This window comes from Balaenoptera physalus (assembly GCF_965194825.1).
Source record: "Balaenoptera physalus genome assembly, chromosome: 6".
Lineage (NCBI taxonomy): Eukaryota > Metazoa > Chordata > Mammalia > Artiodactyla > Balaenopteridae > Balaenoptera > Balaenoptera physalus.
Window position 1 is genome coordinate 53,306,164 of NC_138885.1, and position 24,322 is coordinate 53,330,485.

General features: G+C 40.4%; 1 protein-coding gene across 24 annotated transcripts in view; it reads left to right on the forward strand.

Moving 5' to 3' along the window:
- PKP4 (plakophilin 4) overlaps window positions 1–24,322 on the forward strand; it is a 248,241-nt gene that overhangs the window by 199,916 nt on the left and 24,003 nt on the right. For 14 of the 24 annotated variants that reach the window (XM_082464927.1, XM_082464941.1, XM_082464929.1 and 11 more), the window contains 4 exons: window positions 992–1,215; window positions 8,308–8,436; window positions 9,554–9,767; window positions 22,400–22,459. In XM_082464927.1, coding sequence (XP_082321053.1) covers window positions 992–1,215; window positions 8,308–8,436; window positions 9,554–9,767; window positions 22,400–22,459 — 627 coding nt within the window. The remainder of the gene's footprint in view (window positions 1–991; window positions 1,216–8,307; window positions 8,437–9,553; window positions 9,768–22,399; window positions 22,460–24,322) is intronic. The other 10 variants (XM_082464943.1, XM_082464925.1, XM_082464945.1 and 7 more) reach the window with 3 other exon arrangements.

The window sequence follows — 24,322 nt, forward strand, 5'->3', positions numbered from 1 at the left end:
TGGCAAGCGGGGGCCACTCTTCATTGCGGTGCGCGGGCCTCTCACTATCGCGGCCTCTCTTGTTGTGGAGCACAGGCTCCAGACGCGCAGGCTCAGTAGTTGTGGCTCACGGGCCTAGTTGCTCCGCGGCATGTGGGATCTTCCCAGACCAGGGCTCGAACCCGTGTCCCCTGCATTGGCAGGCAGATTCTCAACCACTGCGCCACCAGGGAAGCCCAGAATGTACCAATTTTTAATAGATGTTAGTGAAGAAATATTTCACTCATTATGTTCTGTAAATTGAAGAATTTCTTTATTAGGATTAAGAAGTAAATAGTGTTAAAATATGTTAATTGCAGGAAGAATATGAACACAATCATTGGCGAGATACCTACTGCAATAATTTGGAAAGAAAGGTTAAATACAATGTACAGTACTTTATACATAGCATCATGCAATAATTTTAGGGAATAGCTTTAGAAGAATTTGATATATCAGTCTTCTTTCCTGTGAAGTATATTTTCCAATGTTATCAAAATACACAAGTCTATAAATAAAATATATATCAAAATATGTAACCTGTATTCACTAGGTGTCCAAAGTTTGACGGTTTCAGTTATCTAAGTTTGAATATCTTACTTGTCTTTTATTGCTAAAATGTAGTTGTGAATTTTTGTTATTTATTTCTAAGATTAGTTTAATTATTTTCCTTTATTTAACTTTCAGTTCTGTTACTAAATCTTAAACATATTAAGACCTACTGTGTAAGCAGATTTATAGTTTCATTTTTGCTCTTTCCTGCTAATAAAATTGACATAAATATCGTTTGTGTTATGTTAAAAACTTCAGTGCCTTTGTTAGCACTAATGAGCTAGATTGGTAATATCTAAAAGTAAGCAATTTATATAATTGTTAAAAACTTAACCCTTCTTAAAACTAAAACTATTTTGACTTTGAAAAGTATCACTTTGTAGAGAACATACTAATCTTTTTTAAAATGCTGACTTTCTAGTAGGTGTTGGAAATCTGCAAAGGACATCCAGCCAACGAAGTACCCTTACATACCAAAGAAATAATTATGCTCTGAACACAACAGCTACCTATGCGGAGCCCTACAGGCCAATACAATACCGAGTGCAAGAGTGCAATTATAACAGGCTTCAGCACATAGCACCAGCTGATGATGGCACCACGAGATCCCCATCAATAGACAGCATTCAGAAAGATCCCAGGCAAGTACTGGTTATGAGTCTCCAGAATGCCACCATATCTCAGGAGTCAACTAGTTCCTTCATTCTGACTTTTTTCAAGTTGCCGTGTCTGTTATAATATCAGTAACTCCTTATCTCTAATATTTCCAGTTGTTTTCCAGCACTGTAGGTCATTGAGGTTAATTTCACTTTAGAGATAGATTCCTTCTTTCAGTGCTTTAATAATAAGTTAGAGAATGCACAGGCCTGTGTGAATATCTGCAGCATCCACAATTGAAATACTTCATCAAGGCAACTACCTGGGATAGCCTCTTAGTCTGAATTACACAGAAGATTTTAAAGGTTCATTTTATGCCTTTTCCTTTATCTTGGCTGACTTCTTAAATGATGGCTTCAGAAAATGCATATGGTTGTTTTAAACTGGGGAAGACCAGTGTCATGTACATTCTGAATCATATTGGTCAGCGCCGTGTTGCGCTTTTATTAACTAGGTCCTTTGAAAAGCTTTCTGCCATTTAAGGGAAAATAGTTTACAAGAAATTCTCACATCTCACGAGCAAAAAATATTTGGCAAATAATAGATGTTTCCTGCTTTTAATTTTATTTGGCCATGTAGAAAACATGTTTTATTAAGATGAGTCATTTAGTACTTGATTGATTTTGAAAAACTAGCCTCATCTCTTTAATGAAAGTCATTTAAAATATTCAGCAAATAAAGATATTTAGAAACTAAAAGAGAATTTTAGCTTCTGAAAGAGTGAAATTATTTCTAAATTTTAAGCAGCTTGAGTGTAACTTTAAGGCATATATTAGCAAGATTTCATTCACTCTTTGCCCACAAATAGTTGTTTCACTGAAAGATTGTTATAATTATCAACTCATTTATAGCAGCCTGCCAACTTACTCTAAGGAATTAAAAGCATGAGTGAGATTTGGTTATTAAAACAGAATAACCTAAGGTACTTTTGAGTTGAATGGGAAGCCTTCACTAAAGGCTTCACTGCTTCACTAAAACCACTCCACCTATTCACTCTTTTGCCTAAAATATTTTACAGTGTATGCATACATATGGTTCTGCTATTCCTATTTGCCACCCTTCTGTTATTTTAAGGATTTTAAAAAATAATTTGTCTAATAGCACCTCCAATATAATTAAATCAAAAATTTTTTACATGATTTTGTTCTTTTCTTTTTTTAATTTATTTGTTGATTTGTTTACTTATTTATTTTTGGCTGCGTTGGGTCTTCGTTGCTGCACACGGGCTTTTTCTAGTTGCAACGAGCGGGGGCTACTCTTCTTTGCGGTGCACAGGCTTCTCATTGCAGTGGCTTCTCTTGTTGCAGAGTGTGGGCTCAGTAGTTGTGGCTCGCAGGCTTTAGAGTACAGGCTCAGTAGTTGTGGCGCATGGGCTTAGTTGCTCTGCGGCATGTGGAATCTTTTTGAAGTCCTCACAAGAACAACAGACTAGGGCACCCTACTAGATACAGAAATTCTCAAAAGGGTTTTGAATTGTGCGTAATTTAGACCATACCTTGGCTGAATCTGCAGAGAAAAGAATAGCTACCCAGAAAAGCAGTGAAATATGAGAAGAGCTTTGAGTTTAGTATGCATTCCTGAAGACTTCAGTTTTGACCTCTGATATGAGCTGATTCATTATAAACAAGGATTTCATGTCTGATAATATACTTCAGTTATTCATAGTATGATAATTTCATAGTCTAATGCATAAAACTGTTATGGCTAGCTTTGATTGTGTGAAACTTTACTGATAATGCATTTTGTAAGATGAATAAATGATTATCTTATTATAATAGGTGCATTTATTTATTTGAAACTGGAATCCAAGTGAGTTTAAAGTTTGAATAGTCAAACCATGAAATAAAAACTCATGATAATTATTACTTAATTTTTAGTTTTAATAATAGCAAATTTTACTATTTTTATTCACTTCTAAACTTATTTCCTCTGTCATTAATGCTACATTATATTTAACCTGAAAATTACCCTATAAGACTTAAGAAGTTGTTGATGTTTTATACATAAAAGGAAATGTATGAGTTTTTTTAAATAATTGTCTAGTTTGGAAGCAAAATTTATTAATAGTACAAATAATTCATCTGAAAGGAGTAACAAAGTACTTGTTATGGAAAGTGACAGTGACTGAAAGAATGACAGCATTCATGGTGTTCTTTTTGAGGAGGGCTTCAGCTGTGACACTCAACAGAATAATTCCATTTACCATCTCCTTGACCTTTATGTTGTTGTCAAATATTTTACTTCTACATACATTATAAAACCCATAATATAGTGTTGTTATTTTTACTGTAAATAGTCAGTTGTCTTTTAAAGAAATTAAGCTAAGTTAAAAAGATGGTCTTTATATTCACCTGCATACTTATTTGTAAATAGTTCTCTTCATGTCTTCCTATAAATTCTAGTTCCCGTCTCCACTCATTTCCCTTCAGCCTGAAGAATTTTCTTTAGCCTTTCTTGTGTTGCATGTCTGCTGGCAACACATTCTCTCAGCTTTAATTTGTCTGAAAGTGTTTTTATTTACTCATTTTTAAAGGATACTTTTGCTAGATATAAAATTCAGGGTTAACAGGGTTTATTTTTTTTTTTCAGTCCTTTAAAGGATGTTGTTCCTTGTCTTCAGACCTCCATTGTTTCTGATGAGAAGTCAGCCAACATTTGTACTATTCTTCTCATCATGCAATGTATCTTCTCTCTGGCTGCCTTTCAGACTTCTCTTATTATTGTTGACCTTCAGCAGTTTTACTCTAACAAGCCTAGGCATAGTTTTCTTTACATTTAACCTGCTTGGGATTCACTGAGATTCTTTAAATTTGGTTGATGATTTTACCAAAATTGGGACATATTCAACCATTATTTCTGTAAATATTTTTTCTGGCCCAAAATTCACTCTCCTCTCCTGGGATAACTTGACATCATCTCACAGGTTACTGAAGTTCTGTTCTTTTTTTTTTTAATCTTTTTTCTCTGTATCCTTCATATTGGATTTTTTTTTTTAATTAATCTGTCTTCAGATTTGCTGTGTTTTTCTTCTGTGGTCTCCAGTCAGTTGTTAAGCCCGTCCAGTGGATTTTTTTTCTGACACTTTAATTTGGCTTTTTGGTAGTTTTCATGTCTCTGATGACATTCCCCATCTATTCACTCCTTACATACATCTTTTGCTTTACGTCTTTGAGCACATTTATAAAAACCATTTTAAAAGTCCTCTGATCATTCCAACGTCTAAGTTTTCTCTGGGTCTGTTTCCAGTATTTGTTTGTTTACATCTTTGAGAGTCACATTTTTCTGTTTCTTCTTATGCCTTAGCAGTTTTAAATTATATGCTGATTGTTGTGGATAATACATTGTAGGGACTCTGTATTATGTTGTCTCCTCTTAGGATTCTAAGTTTCGTTGTAGAAAATAACTAAATTACTGACAAGTGCTTTTGATCCTGTCACAATTGGTTCTGTTCTTTGCTAGGACAGGTCTATGTTAGATTTATTTTACTCCTAGAACATGGCCCTGACTCTGTGGAATGGTTCTTACTCCTAAACATGGCCTTTGTGGAGACTAAATGCTGAGGTGATCGGTGAGGTCTGCACTATGACTGGGCTGGAAGTCCAACAACTCCTGGTTCCGTTCTCATTCCAGCAGCAGCTATTCTCCACCAGACCTGTACATGTACATGCAAGGCACACGTACAGCCCAGTGCTCAACTAACGACTTGTGCGTAATCCTTGCACAGACTTGTTAAATCTCCTCTGCATAGCTCTCTCCCCTCCAGTATCCTGCCCTGCAAATTTTAACCTCTTTAGCATCTCCAAATTCCAATTTTCCCCCTCAGTTCACTTAGACCATCATGCCCATTTGGACTTGCTTCCTGTGTCATGATCCAAAAAGTGCCCTCAGGCAGAAAGCCAAGTGAGTATGGGGTTCCCAGGGTGATGCCCCCGCCCCTTCAAGGATTACATTCTTGTGTTACTTGTTGTCTAGGGCCTGAAAACAGTTTCCTCACACATTTAGTCCAGTTTAATGGTTGTTTATGGTAGGAAGGCAAAGTCCAGTACTGGTTACTACTCTATCATGGCTAAAAACAGAAGTCTGGGCTTAGGTTTTAATGAAGCAAATCTTGGCAAGCATTGATGCCATCCAGCCAGCCCATGAAGTCTTTCCAGGGTAAATTTCTGCTGAAAATCAAGGTTGGAGTTGGTGTCAACTGAGCCTAACTGCCCATCTCCAGCGGGAGCCCACCCTTTGTGTTGTCTGGCTCAGGAGGCACCCAAGGATGCTAGGAAATCTTGACCATCCCTGTGTCATTTAAAGAGAACAGAAATGTGTATTTGTAATGACTGAGTCATCAAGGAAAGATTAAATCACACTCCTTGCACTCTGTTAATTACCTTACAGATTTATACATAATGGACTTTAGATAGATTTTCATCAGAAATAGTTAACATAGTATAGTTCATTTTTCAGGGATGATGAATATTAGTAAAACATCTTTCATAATGCAAAGTACGTAAACTACTTTAATACACATCACCACAATTTAGTCATCATAGCCAGCCTAAGAAGAAGTTAGACATGATAGTTTTATTGTTCCTAATTTACAGATGGGGAAACTGAAGTTCTATGTAAATGGTTTTCAAAATCACATCACAATTGAAGGACCTGGGACTTAAACATAGGCAATCTAACTCCAAATTCTGTGCTTTTTCTGCTGCGTTATCCTGCCTCTCGGCATTTATGGTTTTCTTAATGCCTGTTAATGACATCATCATCATCCAGTCTGTTCCCCAAGCCGGAAATCTCCATCTCACCCTTGATTTCAGTTTTCAGTAGATCATCTGGTTGCCGTGCAAAGAATAGATGGGGGAGGGAGTGATAGTTGAAGCAGAGGGAACATGTAAGTGGCATGTAGAGGGTCCAGCCAAGATAGAAAGAGTGGATGGATTTGGTTTATATTAAATATTTTGGAGATAGTCAACAGAGTTTGCTGATGGATTGGATGAGAAAGATAAGGGAAGGAGAAAAATCAAGGATGGTCCTATTTTGAGCAAATGTGGGGATAGTGGATAGTCTCCTTGCCACCAGTCTTTTTTGATTCTAGTATATTCTCTACTTAGCCACCAGAGTTATCTTCCTTATAAATGTGACCTTGTTGCATTCTCTCACTCTTCTGCTTTAAGACCTCCACCAGCTTTCTGTTCCTTGTGCGTGGTGATAACATATTAGACCACTAACCTCCACCTCTTAATTACTATTCCCGGGTTCCTCGTCTATCTATATCTGGTGTTATTTGATAGTGCCTACCTCATGGGGCAACAGTCAAGGTAAGTGAGATAATATCTATAAAGCTCTTGACAGAATACCTGACACAGATAAGCTCAGTAAGTAATAATTCATGTTATTGCTATTAAGACTAAACTTTTTTAATTTGGCATACAAGCCCCTATACATAAAATTATGTCTTATTCAATGTTTGTATCTCCAGCACTTGTTCTGGCACCTGTAGCATAGTAAGAATGCACTAATGTGTGATATGAAAGTGTGAGTGCAGGTATGGAATGACCTGACCCTCTGTAGTGGATGAACCAATTCATACTGGAGCCTTCCCAGAGAGGCTGTGGACCTTTAAAAGCTGGGCCATAGAAGTATCACTGGGTCATTAATTTAAAGATTTTTTTTTTTAATAAATTTATTTTATTTATTTATTTTTGGCTGCGTTGGGTCTTCGTTGCTGCACGCGGGCATTCTCTAGTTGTGGCGAGCGGGGGATACTCTTCATTGCGGTGTGCAGGCTTCTCATTGCGGTAGCTTCTCTTGTTGCAGAGCACGGGCTCTACGTGCGCGGGCCTCAGTAGTTGTGGCTCGCGGGCTTAGTTGCTCCGCGGCATGTGGGATCTTCCCGGACCAGGGATGGAACCCGTGTTCCCTGCGTTGGCAGGCAGATTCTTAACCACTGCACCACCAGGGAAGCCCCTAAAGATTTTTTTTAAGTTTCTTCAGGATTAAAATTCATTTTTGATTAACAGTTTACTCCATCCTGTTATCAAAGTCTGCAGATTTGTTGCTTTGTGAAGCATTTGTAAGAAGCTGGTCTTTATGTAACATAAGCATAAAATCACATTTAACAAGGATTCCAAACAGTGAGCCAATCAAGTTACATCAGAAAATCTGACAATGTGATGTTACCTGAAAAAAACATAGTATAAAAGTATGTATGTATATTTAATATGATTGTATACTTATTGTACAAGAAGTGGGATAGCACGGGGGTGAGGGCACAGACTCTGAAGGCAGATGCCTGGGTTCAAATGTTGCTCTGTTGTTGACTAGCTGGGTGACACTAGGCAAGTCACTTAGCCCTTCTGCTTCAACCTCCCAATCTACAAGGTCAATTTAAGGATAGATGAACTAATATACATAAAATGCCTAGAATAGTGCCTGGCACGGAATAGTATGTGCTATTTAGTAATAATCCAATTCTTTGAAAAAAATTCTGTACACACACATGTGCACACTTGCCTGCATATGTTGAAAAAAGACCAATAGGAAATGTCAACAGTTGTTTTCTCTGGATATAGGGTTACTGCAAAAACATTTTTTATCATGTTTTATGTTTCTTATAATCAAGAGCAACTATATATATTAAATTTCTTAAAAATCATCAGGCACACAGTATTTCCACTGGCTCTTCCTCCTCCCTCCTCAGGTGTGACTTCTCACCTAGCTGAAGTGCACTTGTTTACCTGAGCCTCACACCTGCAAATTTCTTACATAGATAGAAAGGCGTAAAATTAGAATCAGGAGGAGGAAAACAAGAATGGAAAAGTTACCCATATTAAGAACCTCTTTGTTACCCTGAATCTTTCTCTGCATCTGTGCATCATGATTTCTTTAAGATCATAAGCATCTATGATATGTTCATCAGTGCATAAAAATTATTTACATACATACATATATATATATATTTCTTTTAGGATTTTTGTAACTTCCCATTGTCTCCACTGAGCTCTATTCTCTGACAAATGTTTTGTTCAGTGTATCGGTAGAACATGGGCCTTCCTTTCTGAAGCCGCGTTTTTCTCGTGCAGGGAGTTTGCCTGGCGTGATCCCGAGTTGCCTGAAGTCATTCACATGCTGCAGCACCAGTTCCCGTCAGTTCAGGCAAACGCAGCAGCCTACCTGCAACACCTGTGCTTTGGCGACAACAAAGTGAAGATGGAGGTACAGGACCAGTGCCTGGGATGCCGGAGTTGGCGGGGCGGGGAATGGGGAGGGCCGAGCAGTGCCTTTCCGTTTAGCAGCTGCGTGCTTGTGTGCTTAAGAAATGACCAGATGCAATCTAGAGGCCCTTTTCAAGGGGTGTTCTGACACCAGTTACTCTTTTACTTCTCAGCTATGCATTTCAATATTTCTTGGGAAAATCTGGGATGAGATTATTTCTTGAAGTACATTTAGCATTTTCAAATCATGTGTCCACTCATTAGCTTATTTATAAAACATGAAACAAAATCAATTTAACCTGCATTTTTAAAGTATTTTCTATAAATCTATTAGATACAAATTATAGTATGTACTTGTGAACTCATGTATTTTAAGAGATTCTGGTCAGAATCAGTGCCAACACACAATTAAGTAAAGGATTTATAACCATTACTAATACTGAACATATATGAATATTTTATTTCAGATTTTAAGCTTTTGGGGCTTTTACAGAAACATAGTGAGTCATTGATATTGGCTAGATTTAACATTTTAGACCTTTTTTCCTCCTGCAATGTCATACAGAACTTAAGTGTTTTTCACCCCTTAAAATTTAGAACAACACACAGTTACAGACTAAAGGTAAATGCAGTAAAGAAAGCCCAAAAATATTCACGTAAGATATTAATGAAGTGACATATGGAAGAAAATTTAGGGAGAGTCACCTAGAGAAACAATTCTAGAAAGCAAATGACTTCAGTCAAAAATCTCCTCCTGTGTTGTCATCGACCCTGCATACAGCTTTGTTGTGCTTGTGTATTTGTGCATTTCACTTGGAAGTGACAGCATAATCCCTGTGTACGTTCAGAGGGTTGGCATATGACCATACTACCTGCATGTGGCCATTAATCCACCTAAGTCTTCCTTCCCTTCTTTAAGCCATGAACCCGTGAAAAGAGCTTCATCTTAGAGAGTGTCCTTAAAATTTATAGAACATGTATTTTTTTAGAATAAAAAATAATCATTTATAATGATCTGGAGTTGTATGTTTTCCGTGATCTTTCCATAACAGACTTTTGTTTGATCTCTGATTGACCACATGTCACTTAGGCCTGGTACCTAATATTTTTCATTCTAGGTGTGTAGGTTAGGGGGAGTCAAGCATCTGGTTGACCTTTTGGACCACAGAGTTTTGGAAGTTCAGAAGAATGCTTGTGGTGCCCTCCGAAACCTTGTTTTTGGCAAGTCTACAGATGAAAATAAAATCGCGATGAAGAATGTTGGTGGGATACCTGCCTTGTTGCGACTGTTGAGAAAATCTATTGATGCAGAAGTAAGGGAGCTGGTCACAGGTGGGTGATCATGTCTTGGAGGAGATGTTGAAAACCATCTAGATTCTGCCCATGTATGGTGGCATCGTGAAGGACTTGGAGGTTCTAGGTTGGAGGTGACAATACAGTGCTCACAACTGTGACAAAGGCTGTGTGTAAGTTAATCTAATGATTCAGAAGGTACTTGCAGTGCTGCAGTCATCTCGACTAGTACCATTTATTGTACTTGTTAGTGCATAAGTATCAGCTAACAGATGTCTTGTCACAGAGGGCTGAATACGTCATTTTTCATTACATATTCTATAGTAATTACTTGTTTTAAATAGACTGGCTCTCCTTCATTATGAAAATAAACTGTACTTAATGGATTAGCTACCTTCCACTTCGGTTCAGCCTGTGTCTGAAAGCCTGTTAGTATCTCAGATGCTTCTCTAGGTACTGGAGATGTAAAGATGAATAAAACTCAGTCCCTGCCCTCAAGTAGCACTTCGATTCCAGAGGAACACAAGTGATTTTCTGTGAATGTCAGTGAAACGTGCAAGTGCTGGACTCCGTTGAGGTTGCATTGGGAGCATGGCAGATGGGTAGGGAAGTTCTCTGGTCAGTGTGAAACCAAAGCTGGCCTAAAGGTTGAGGAGGCATTGGCTGGGTATACAGGGGAAATATTTCCAGTCGCAGGCAGAGGCTCGGAGACAGCATGGGTTATAGGGGCGGAGCTGCCAGCAGGAGGGGGGATGCTGAAAGGAGACAAGACCAGAGAGAAACACAGGCCTGGTTTGGGGAACTTGTGTCCCACATGCAGTGGGAGTGATTACAGGGCATGGCGTGGCTAGTTTGGGCTTTTATATGCATTCTTCCAGCAGGCAGTAGGGGTGGGGGATTGATTTGAAGTACATGAGCCTGGCACCTGGGAGGCCTATGAGGAGGTCAGTAGTCTAGAGATAATAGCTTGAACTGTATCAGTGGTAGAAAGAAGGGGTGGGCAGTGGAGAAGAGGAAACAATGAGAAATATTTCACGGCCAGGCCACGATGGTCCAACGTGGGGAGTGAGAGTCCCAGAGGAACTGAGTGATGCTTTGTCTTGAGGTCAAGCTGAAAGAACAATTCTGCAGGAGGGCGATTAATGACAGCACTGTTTATAACAGAGTATTAGGGGGAAATACTGAGTATTCATTGGTAGGAAAACGGTTAAATAAATGGCAGTACATTCACACAGTGAAACCACATAGAAGGGCTAAAATAAGTGCATTAGAGCTATCTGTAGCAACATAGATAAATCTCTAGAAGCATTGGTAGAATGATACTCACAGCATGACACTATGGTATAAGTTTTAAAATATGCAGGTTGAGGCTGTATTTATTTTTTGATATAGGCACATGCAGTAAAGGTAAAATTTTTCATTAGAATGATAAAAGACAGATTCAAGATAGTGGTTACCTCTACAGGGTGCGGGTAGAGAAAAAGGCATTGAGGAGTATAATCCGGTCCACTTCTTTAAAAGGAAAGAGAAATCTGAAACAAAGAAGACAAAATGTTAATACAGTTGATCCTTGAACGACGTGGGGGTTGGGGGCCCTGACCCTCTGTGCAGTCTAAAATCTGCATATAACTTATGGTCAGCCCTCCGTATATGTAGTTCCTCCGTATCCACGATTCCACATCTTTGGATTTAACCAGCCACCAATTGTGCAATACTGCAGTTTTTACTATTGAAAAAAATCTACATATAAGTGGACCTGTGCAGTTCAAACCCATATTGTTCAAAAGTCAACTGTATTTAACAGAGCTAGGGGTGGTGGACATCTGGGTGTTTGTTTTATATTTGCTATGCTATTTTTCATGCTTGAAATAGTTAATTTAAAATGTTTTAACGACATTTTTTCCAAGTGAATCCCATTCTCCACTAGCTTCCACTATGAAATCAGAGCTTTAGGTTCTGTCAGCTGTTATTCAGTAACACTTAGGAATGTAGCAAACCATCTTGAATCTAATATTTAGTTAAGGGGAATCAACTTTCTCACAAGATATTAATGTTCAAAATAAGTACCCTGTACTTCGAATAAGGTATGAAAATTACGTACTAAAAGTAGAATGCACTTTATATATAATCTTAAACTCCAGAATGGACTGCCTGCCCTAATGTAATTTGAATATTAATGCTTTAACACATCTCAATTACATATTGATTTATTAGTAAGTCAATTTAGCTCCCTCTTTATAAAATGCTTTTGAAGCATCAAACCCTCTCACACCAAAAAATAAATTATTTACATTTACATACTATGTATTGTGTGTATGAAATGAAAATTAGAAGAAGCCAAATAGAATTAAGAAAAAAAAAATTATAGACGTATCCATTCTAGAAGTTAGCACAGTCACTGTGATTACACCCAAAAATTTGTCCTAAGCTCCCTGTTAGGAAGACAGTGTTATTTGCAGTATATGAGTACTTTCTTTCCTCGTTTGATGTTTCTTTCCCATCATTTTGAACTCTTCTGTGAACGTTCAAGTTAATTTCTCCCAGTAACACACCTGTGCAGCCAGCAAGGCTGCAGAATGATGTGTGCGGGCTCCCCGAGGGATCGGCAGTGATCCAGGGTCGACCTGACCTTGGAAGCACAGCTTCTACTAGATTTGGTTCTCTTTTGATTAACTAGGCAGATTTATCATGACTTGGTCCTTACATCCTTGATGTGCAGCTTTTTTCTCTTCTTCTGTCATAATTTCCCACGGGAGGAAGAAGTCTTGGCTGCATTTTTATTTCTGAGGTTTTATCCTTGGGAGAAACTCTAACAGTGTCTTTCATGAACTGAGCTCAAGGAATTTGTATGATGTAGTGATAAACAAGAAGTAAAGTACATGAAAGTTGGGTGATTTTTTTTTTTTCATTTTAGAATAAATCAAATTTATTTGAAGTAGAGCCAGACTTTACCATTAAGGGCTTTTATGTACTAATTTACCTGGTGCGTACTCTGGATGTGAGTGCTAATTTAGATGTTTTACTACATATATCCTCATTTCTGTTTGGGAACAGTACTAAGTTGCTGAGAACACAAAAGTTTTAAGACTTGGACCTTGACCTTGAAAGAGGATATGAGTTTTCATAATTCAAAAAGCTATTTCCCTAATAGATTGTATCAGTTCCAATATAAAACTAGCAACAACCTCTGATATTTCTTTTTTGGAAACAGCTGCCAGTAGCTTTTAGGCTTTTTTTAGAAGTATTTTTTGGCCATACTTATAGGTTAGGGAATATTAAGAACTGTTTTATAACTCTGTACTTTTACCTGTAACAGTTTATACTGATATGTGGACGGATTGCTTATGAAATGTTTTCTTCAAAAGTAGTCTTTGCTTTGGAATGGCAGTAGTGTGTATAAACAATTCACTGAAATGACAATATATAAAGGAGTTGGACCAGAGGACTTCAGAAGTGAGTTTCCAGTTTCAAAATGCTAAATGTCAGCCCAAGTTTGATTTGTATATAAACACTATCTACCTAATATGAAACTACCAAGTCATAATATAAATCGAGCATAGTTGCTTGGGGTTGTGTGTGTATTACATGTATACATGTATTTGTAGGTTCAGATTTATGGAGACAAGAAAAGTTATTTATTCACATTTCTCAGTTCCAGAATTTAGTGGTACCAACTTTAACTGATGATCAGTAATGTTTTAAGAGGAACTAATCCCTGATGTATTTTAAAGAATGACAAAATCAAGAGAACCTTGAGCTCTTTCATTAACTATCCCTGAAGTCAAATACTCATAAGCTGTCTCTAAATCACAGAATCACAAGGTTGGAGGGGACCTCCAAATTCATTTTGTCCAATCAGCCGTCCAACGCATGGAGCCCCTGTATGGCTTCCACACAAAGTAGCTGCCCACCATGTGCTTGAACCCACAGGGATAGGGAGCTCATATTGGAGCTCATATCCCTAACCCACAGGGATAGGGAGCTTGTTGTCCAGAAAGCAACAAGAAAACATTAAGTATGACTTGAGAGGCAAGGAAGATAACCCCTCAGGACCTCATTTTGCCTAAGAGTAGCCCTACAGGAGAAGACCAGTTAGCCCCAAATCCAGCCTTCCAGACCTTTCCTAACCAGGAAAGCATGTCCCCGTCTGAACCATTTTCATTAAAACATGTCTGCTCCAAACATGGGTAGCAGGGTGCTATGTGACTGCATCACCCACCATTCACTATCAGCTGCCCACCTCCTAGAAGATACCCTTCCAAATTTAATGTTCTTCCAGTGTCTCCACAAAATACTCTGGCCCTGGCCAACCTTGCACGATGCTTGGCCTTTGTAGGTATGGCCTAAGAGTTCTTCACTGTAAACTATAGTCAACTTAGGGTCATGAAATGTTAAAGCACAATGAACCATTGTGTTCAAAATATTGTGTTATTTGAAGAAATTACTATCCCCTTGAAACTAGGTATTCTATTGTCCTTAATATTAAGTAATTCAACCTCGTTATTAATTCAAAGCCTTTTCTTCCAGTTCCCTTTGTTTCAGTTTGGTATTTTTAACACACTTCAATGCAGAAATTTTAGCTATTCTTTTAAAAAGATGTCTTGCCTTTGCTTTAAATGTAATAACTGCCCAGGGCCTGCATTTTTGGCCACATCTTAATTTGCAGGGGGAGAAAGGAAAAATACTTATGGCCCAGTGTATTTTCCCAGGACACTGTGGCTGTCATTGTTAATTAAAATAGTTCTCTAGTATGTGACATGATTCTTGTGTTTTCTTCATTGTGTTGAAGATGTTCCAGGTTGGAACCTAATGAGCTTTTCTTCCAGTAATTGCTGATATGTGTAGGTGCTTAGGCTGAGGTTTTTATTACAAAGATACTTTTTACCTTTATTGTGCTTAAACCTGAAAGCTGGATGAAGTATCGTTGTTCCCCAGTTGGGTTATAAAATGAATGTCTGCTAGGCCACAAACTATGGGTGGAAAGTGGGAACATCTTGTCACTAGAAGAGATATGTTGAACTCATTTGTTCAAGATAATTAAATATGTTTCTAAGCTAGGATATATGAGTTTCAAGTTATTGAGCCTCCTGAAAGCATCATTTTTTAAAACTATATAAAATGATAAAATATATATAATTGATATTGCATAGAATCTGGAGGCCTACCTTTTAATGCACCAGATGTCCCAAAATTATCATGCTTCTCTTACCCCATTAACACTGGTGTTAAGTACCAAAAAGTAGCCTTTGAATAATAATGGACTTTGTTTAAATGACTGCTATATTCACATTCCTTCCAATTTAGCAAGAGATGATTATTCATCCATATGGCTAAGTAAAATATTTCCACACTGTTTATTTTAAAATGTTTGGATGCCAGCAACGGATTCCAGACGCTATGAAGAACGTGAAATTAGGCATATTCCCTTCCTGATCATTAGCTCCATATTTCTAATTAGACAGTAAATTAATAAGAAAATGATAGTTGTGCACCAAGGAAGGGTACATGGGCCAGGCTCAAGTTTAGCAAAGAACAGGACATCCTATAAAGAGCCAGAGCCTAATGGACATGCATTCAGCCTTTTGGATGATTATGTGCCATTACAGAATGAAATGATGACTAAACATGTCCCCTTGGCCTAACTAATGTGCCTTCAAAACAGTCGTTTATTCCCTGGTGCAGAGAGGAGTTGGCCTATTACTTTCTGTCCTGCTTTCTGTGGGCCCCTAGAGCTGTCAGGAGTCTCATGGGTAGTTTTCAGAAATCCAGCAACATCGCCTCCCAATCCCGAGCCCAAGTCAGTAAGATCCTTACCACTTGGCCCTCTTTATAAAATAATAGCAAGAGGAACGTGCACTCTCCTATTTACTGAACATTTCAAACCATAAAAATTAGTAATGAGAAATAAAATGACAAAAGTTTCATTGGTAACAAAACAAAAATAGTTTAATAAATGCAACAACTCTTAATTCAGAGTCACAGAACTTTGAGCTGGAAAGAGCCCTAAAGAAATCTTCTGTTCTGCCCCCTGTAGTACAAGATGAGAAACTGGGATACAAAGAGATTGAGTCCAGAGGTTGGGTTTCTGACATGCAGGCTGGAGCTCTTCCTTCCCTGCCTCTGCCCGCCCTGGCCCATCCCCAAAATCTGGGGGAGGGTGCAGATGCCCATTTTCACATGTCATTTCCCTTATTCTCTCAAATTACTACCAAAAAGGGAAAAGGAAAAAAAAATCCCATACTATCTCAGTTACTCTCTGAATTTCACCCAGGTAGATAATATTTTTGAACTTGGTCCCTAGCACAGCCGCATCAAACTAATCATCAGGTATAATCCTAAAGCTTCAGGTTGCTTAGAAAACACGTGAACTGTGATTTTAGTCTTGTGAGTATTTCAAGATTTACAGTCTTGAGTATGAAAAGATTTGACCTTGGAAGTGGAATATGACATTCTCTCTTGTGTGCGGGCTTCTGAATGCCGAGCAAGATGAGGCAGTCAAGTGGGGAGACTCAGAGATTCCTGTAGAATTCAGGTGGTCAGCCAGTGGTCAGGGTGGGGTCTCTCAGCACAAGACAGGCCCTGTAATGACACTCCCTCAGTAAACAGCACGTCAGTATGAGAAGGATGAGAGCACGTGATGAAGTTCTCAAAAAGAGGCGCCCAAGAGACCCCACCCAGGTCCCTCGGGTACTTTGCAGTTTCTGAGTCTGTCTTATTTCCCGTGGCTTAGGACTGGAGGCACTTTCGTCTCTAAGCTTCTTCTGCTCGGACCAGATGACAAGGTGGAAGACTTAGTGCCATTACAAATGAATAAACACCTTCCTGGAACACATAAAAGTCAGCTGTGGAACCTACAACTGTGGGACTTCGTCCCAGGGAAATCTCTGTGGTAGTGTAAATAAATCCTCTGTCAGAGCGTGAAACGACCTGAAGGGCACCCAGGGTGGCCAGGTCACTGCTCCCACTGCCACCTCTGCATCAGAGCGATTCTCTCAGGGGGCTTTCCCGTCATGTGACCTGTTCGCTTTTACAAACTGCCCCCTAACAGAAAGAATCATCCTTTATGTGCCTTACGGGCAATTCTTAGTCAGCAGTTCTGAATTTTAAACTGATTGATTTTCAGAGGAAATGCCTTTCCAGGGTACATAGGACTGTATGCCTCCATGATGTCACTAATCCTCTCAACCTACCCCTGAGGTTGGGAAATTACCTAGGTAAGAAAGAATATGGTGAAATGCAAAGTGGCTCTGTAAATGGAGCTTTAGAAATCGATAGATCTTTTCAAAGACGCTGTGATCCACCTTTGTACCTGAAAAATCACAGAAACAAAGGCTTATGTTCTTTAAAGACTAGAAATATAAAGATCTATCATTCAGGTCCTTCGGCTGGGGACCAATTTAAGCAGCGGGAGAAGTCCCCTTCAGAGTGAATATGTAGGCTGGGGCCACGCCGTGTGCAGCGTCTGCGGCTAGCTCAAGTCTTCGGTCCCACACAGCCCCCTCCCGGCAGCTTCCTTCTCTCAGATCACCTGAGCCCTCACTCACTGCGGTGGGAACCCGAGGTCCTGACCACCATGACCACAGCTGGGCCTGACTTTGCCTTCCCAAGCCCACCAGGCTGGCCGGGCCAGGCCTCCCTGCAGGACCCCAGCTCTCGGGGCAGCTGCACCGCCCACCACCTAGGATGCCAGCTGTGCCAACCAGCAAGGAGTGTAGCAAAGCCTAGCCTGGCAGCAGGGGTACAGGGAGAAGGAAACCAGGAGCCGGGCCTGTAAGCCAGCTCCAGGACTGCACGTTCAGGTGCTCTGCGGGTCACTGCACACGTTTTCAGGAACCTCTACTGAGATGGTCTCATCTTGGGAACCCTGGAAACGATTATCCACCACCAGGACTTGTTTTCCTGGGAATTTATCCAGAGAAAGGCATTTCTATAACTGAAGACAGTACTTTTGTCCCACTCTCATAATAACTGCTTTCCCATTATTTCAGTTCTGTTTCAGTTTCGTAATTTATTCACAGCATTCCAGTCCTGATGGAAAGTTTGAGTCATTTACCTGAAGCCACAGAAATGGCAGACACTTCTCACACTACTTTTTTCCCACTACCCCCTTGATTTCCTCATTTCTGTTATCTGTACCATATTCTCACACAGGAGGTGAACTGTTGACTCATCTTTGACGTCACCCTCAGCTCGCATCAGGCTCCAGATTCTCATCACAAGCACTCACTCTCCCTTCCTCTTTGCTTTCCCATCCCCTCTGCACTCCTTCACGTCCTCATCACATGCTCCCTGACCTACTGTCCTGGGACACAAGCTTCGCCCCTCCTGGTCCATCCGCTTCACTGTCCCCTCCTGGGATAATGCCTGTCCCTGCAGTGTGTCCTTCCCCAGCTGCCGGTCCAAATCTGCAGCCCCTATCCTCCCTGGCCTCTGCCCTTCACACGCCAGCTCGAACGCAGTGGTCTCCAGTTCCACGCCAAGGCAGAGGTTTGCCTGCTAAGAAAAACATCCAGGGAGATAGAGGCAGCATGGTGTCAGGAGTGAGTGTGGGCTCCAGAGTCAGATCCACTTGTTTCCTTCCAGCTCTGTGAGCCCCGGCAAATCTCCTCACCCGGTACCAGCTGCCCGGTGAGAAACACAGTACCTGCCGCTTGGCGTTTCTGTGGAGCTGGCCTTATTGCTCTTCCTGCTGGTGGGTGCTTTGTCTGAGCGGCCTGGTGCTGCAACTATTTGTGGCAAGGCCTCCTGGGGGCAGAGGGCTCACGTACTTGTATCCCTTAGAGTCTGGTGTGAAAACGTCCCTACCAGCACTTTCCAGTAGAAGTGTAAATGCAGGGCACGTGTCATTCTGAACTTCCTAGTAGCCACATTAAAAAGGAAAAAGAAAAATGTGTTTATTTTAATAGTGTAGTTTGTTTAACCCAATAGTTCCAAAATATCACTTCAACTTGTAAGCAATATAAAAACAATGAGGTGTTTTACATTCATTTTTTTCATACCAGGTCTTCATAATCCAGTGTGTGTTTTACACTTACAGCACATCTCAGTTTGGACCAGCCACATTGCACGTACTCGATAGCCACATGCAGCCAGTGGCTGTTGTATTGGACGGTGCATGTCTAGGCTGTGCTTGGGTATAAGTAACATGTATCTAAAAGGCATGAGGTACAGAGCTTTAATGCCGGAAAGGGGCAGGGATGCAGGTGACCGTGTTGTGACAGGATATAGTAGCCATAGCATCTTGTCATTACTCTGCCCAACTGGAAGTCGCAGAGGTTTATAAAAACCCTACTGGGGTTAGGGAAGAGCTTCGGAGCTGCTGCAGACAGAAGAAATGGAGATGTGTTGTTGCTAGATCCTGGGTGTTTCCGCCAGAGACCATCTCGGGAATCATGATGGAGGCATGTGCTAGGAGCAGACAGGGGCCCTGGGTTCACAGGCCCATATTCCTGCCTTGTTATCCACAGACTATGGGTTTACGAGAAGCACACATGCTTGGACGCGTATATGCAATCTGCAGCCTTGATGTTTTATATTTTCACTTTTAGTCTAATATTTCTACCCCTGCAAGAATGCTTGCAGGGTGGGTATACACGACACCAGCCTGTTCCAAGCAGCCCATGGATGCAGAATAGCTGGGAGGGGATGAACATGTATACCAGGCAGTTCTGACCCCCGGAGAGCTGAAGCATGATAGTGACTTATCACGATGCTTGCTCTGTGCAGGGAATGATGCGGCCAAGACCTTGTTGTCTCTTCTCTGATTTAGTACTCTTCGCACCCCTAAGGCTTGGGTGCCTCGTGGACATCTCATGAAAGAGCATGTCTGAAACAAGAATGTCAGGAACAGACACTGGGCATGAGGCCAAGTCATGAAAGAAAATGCAGGGGCATGTCCAGTGGTGATATTTGAAGTGCACTAGCACTTTTTTGGCTGTTTTATTTTTCTTTTTTGCAATGCCCATGAACCCTTGTGTTGTGCAGTTTTGGGAGGAGGGGTTGTTTGTTCGGGTATTTTTTTGATAATTAGGAAGCAGCAAAAATTGAATACTATATAAAAATTAATGGGTTTAGATTTCTTTCATATCAGAAAAAGAAAGAAAAACAGTTGCATAGGCTGTTATGTATTTATGCTACGAGAGAAATAACATTATCAAAATGTTGTTTGGTTGGTTTTCTAATGTCCTTTAAGAAATGCATTTTTCAAATGGTGCTATTATTTTAATTAACCAAGTAAAATCAGTTTCTAATTTAACTATGAAATTATCATTTGGCTGTAAGAATAGCTATAATGCTAGTTTTAAACGTGCACTCTTTCAAAATTCTGTGGCCTAGGATTTATGTGAATGGTATTTTAATTACTTTATTCATTCTTTGTGGGGAAAATGAACTTTCATCTCTTATGGCAGTTTCTCATTGTGGTTACTGGTTACTCATAATTATGTGTACTTTTTCCTGTGGTAGAGAATAAGCAGCATTTTCTACAGTAGTATGCAGGAAATGCCCTAATATTTTCAAAATGAGTTTGTTTATATATATTCTTAGTTCTCACAACAAATAGCTAATTGCTTTAAATAAAAACCTCAAGTTTCCTAAACTGAATTATAGTTTATTTTTAACTTTCTTTTAAGGAACCAAGAGACAGTGGAGAGTGCTGCTAAATATTTTTGAAAATAATTTTGCACTAGGACGTCGGAGCTGGAGGTTTATCATGCTGATGGAGAATGCTAATATTTCTGTATTTCTCATCAGTCTCGCTACATGTGGGAGCTGGTGTATTTTCCATTCGTTACTTACTGTTCTAGGAACATTCTCCCTGACCCATTAAATGAAGCCCTAGACAGAGTAAGTGGAGACAACATTGTTTTATTACTGCTCTAGTGAGGCAAGTGCACACAGGTATTATCAGTTGGTCTTAAGAATGGTGCTTTTTACTTTGAGTAGAAAAGCCAAATTAATCATTCCGTAGCTAAGGCTTTTAAGTTTAAGTGAACCTTCTTCATCCAATGTTGGTTGATCAGAACTGGTTGTTTTGGCTTTCCATAACCTTTATTTTTGAAAAAGAAAGTGGGGAGGAAAAACCAAAGTCTTGGAACTTGCTTTGATGTTCAAAATGGCGAGTTAAATCCATACCAAATGTAGTTTTTTGTGTTACATAGCAAAGTACAGGATTAGAGGGATAATGTAACTCTTAATGCCGGATCAGAAAGCTGCCTTTGTGTGGATGCCACAGACTTAGCAAAAATAGAATCTTTCATTTCTTCTGATCAAGAATAATTTTGAACATTTTTTGAAGTTGCAGGAGAGGTAGCTTTAATTTCTATAGCAGACTGATTTTATGAGTCGTCTGAGCTGACGAAAGATAACCTAGTCAGCTGGCCTACAAGTCTACTGAAGGATTACGTATTTTTAAATAATTTAACATTTTATAATTGGGCAACACTGGTCCTTTCTTTTTGCAGTCTGAGGGATGGGGATTCAGGCATTTTGGTGTAACCTAACTTCTGGTTCTGGGAGATGAAGCAGCAACGTAATTCTCCTAGCCCCACAGCTAGGGTGGTAGTTTCAGCAACCATCCGTTTTGGTCTTCGTGTGAAAAGCAGGCAAAACTATGCTGGCAAATTCCCTTACAGATCCAGACCACTGTTCTGACCCTCTCCATGTAGTTACAGACCTTAAGGGACACTCTCAGGACACTCAGTTTTAAGAAAAGGTGTGAAAGGGAGGGAATACATACTTAGGTGCTAAATCTGACAGGCAAAAAATAAAAGGGAAATCTAAAAGTAAATACAGGCTATTAAATTGGATCCATCAACATATATTTCTGAGCACCTATTATGTCCCCTGCATATGTGTAACCAGACATATAAAAGAATGGATAATAGAGTGTTTCTTACTCATTATACTTGCCTAATGAAATTTAATATTAAATTTAGAAAAAGAAATGCTCATCATCCTGTAAAAAGTCAACATGTAGAATTTCAAGCCTACCAAATAATTAAATGGGAAGTGAATTCATTTTGTGCATCTTGACTCTTTAAGGTATTATGTGTAAAGCAGACAGTGCCTGGCACGGAGTAAAACCATAGTAAATGGCCAAGTTACTATTGTGTATGTTGATTTACGAACGTTTCTGCTGTCCAATCCCCTGTAGATGTAATGGCTAATAGTAAACTGTAGAATGACATATAACTCCACTGGTCATTCTAAATGCCTGGCAAGGAAAAGAAAGAGCCAGACAAAATCCTTGTTCCAGCACAGAAAGTCAGGCGAATCCGCAAACCTGGGAACTCTCCTCTTGCCAGAGTAGATCTTAGAAGTAGCCAGGAGTGGAGGCAGGAACCATGAAAAACAAGCTTCTCTGCCAGCAGTTGGAGAACTTCTAGGCATCAGCTCCAAGATCCAACGTGCTAAGTAAGAACCACCCCTCTTCTTAGTCATGTTTTCACCTGAAGTGTGTGACTCAGCACTGTTTAATTTTCCGTAGAGATGTATCTAATTTTATACCTATAACCTACAGTATGATAGACTTTACTTTCCATAAACCTTGCCTTAAATTAACGTTACTGGAATGCATTTATTCTGTGAAGTAGAACGTAGCTTATTGGAAAATGGAGCTCTCCCCCATGTGTAGAATTTCGTGGAGTGAGGACTTTGAAATGCTTTCACAGAGAGAAGAACTGCTCCGGTGGCCTTCAGAATCACATGTTATAAAATTGTCATCAGGAGAGGTTAGGAAATGACCCTTCCCCACCACTGGCCTCTGGGCCACATGCTGCCCCTCTGGCTGACTCAGGCCCCGGGCAGGCCCCTTCAGAGCCCTGGGTGGGGTGAGGTTGGCCTCGTTGGCAGAAAATATTGAAGCCCTATTCGTGGCGGCTGCTATCATCCATGCTTCTGTGCCTCAACCCACTCTCCTTCTGTCTTCTCTCCCCTCGCCTATCATTTGGGTCAGAACCAACCTCCAGAGACTCGTTTTTCATCCTTAGCGCCCAAGGTCTCTTCTGTGGTCATCCGTCCTCGGATACTTTTCCCCTAATACAGTGCTTTTCAAATGTCCTTTAGACACAAAACCCTTTTTTCAAACAGAAACATACAATGAAGCCCAGTATTGAGAACAGATAAGGATGGAGCTGCTCCCGGTGAACTGGGATGAGATCTGGAGCCCTGCCACCAGTTCTCCCCCCACTTCCCTCATGGCTGCCCCTAAGAGCCCAGCAGAACCCCCAGAGTCCAGGGAGCCCGGTTTAAACCCACTCACATAGATGCAGCCAGTTGTGTCAGAATCCACAGAGAAGTAGCTCAGCTTGTGGAGTTTCAGTTCACTTCATAAGCACCTGCAGTGTGCGCTGCCCTCTCACCAGGACCATCAGCCACAGGATAGTTGTGGAAACGAAGGTCTGTCGTGGTGGACAGAACAAGCCTTCAGAGGCAAAGCAGGGTCCTTCCTTTTCCCGATGCTAACCTGTCCAAATCCCCCTGAAGTCCGAGCCTGACTAGATGGGTCACTGCTGAGGCTGAGGTCCTGAAAAGCTGTGCTTATGGTGGGCTGTCCCACCCCAAAGGGTAGGAGCAGAGAAAGGATGAAAGTCTTGGGGGAGCAAGGGAAGCCCAGTCAGCAAGGCCAGAAGTCAAAGCCAAGTGAAAGAGGAGTCAGGACCCAGGGTGATTCCCAGGACAGAGCCCAAGCATCTGCCTCTGTCATCGACCATCCCTCCACGGTGTGAGTGGGTCAGGGCAGATGTGCGGGGAATGGATGGTCCTCTTGGTTCACAGAGTATTGTTTTACTCTCTTCAGTTCTAGCCCTTTGCTTGAACCCCTCCTCCCTCCATAAAGAAAGAAAGCTCCTGTCAGCTCTCTCCCGCCTCCCTCCTTCGTAAGGGGCCCTGCGATTTTAGGCCCCGAGAAGGCTGCGCAGGCAGTTTACAGGCTAGCTCCTTGGTCACCAGCGCCAGAGCAGCAGTTTTCAGTCTTGTCTCTGGCCCAACACTCTAGATCAGTCATGTTCACAAGCCTCACATGCTTCCATGGACATGGGCGGGTTTTGCCAACTCCTTCCCCTCCACAGGCCTCGAGCGTTTTTGTGTGTTAATAGTTCTAAAATCACTGTACTGACTGATGAAACTTGCCAAGGATACATCAGGAGTGTAGGGCTCTGAGGATCCAGCTGTACCATCTCTCCTCCACCCCATCCCCTCTTACTTAGGAAAATGCATCAGTGTGAAAATGACATTAGAGTAGGTATAATCTTGAATTTGCTCTAATTTCTAAAAGAGTAACTATTAGGAAATATGTGCTTTATAACAATAATTTAACCCTCTTATGGTTGACACAGAAATGAGGACCCTCTAATATGCTTATAATTCAAATAACACTCTAATAAGCTACATTTAAGGTCTGGTGTCCTAGCAATATTGATACGAATTACAATATTGGGAGCTTTTAATTTATTGTTAGTCTCGCCTGTATCCAAAAAGGAATGGTAGTAACTTGCACATGCTGATAAAACTCTTAACGTGGAAATAGAAATGTTTAAACCTTATCTAAATAAGGGAGATAAGACAAATGTAACCACCCTTTGTGCAAGTTACTG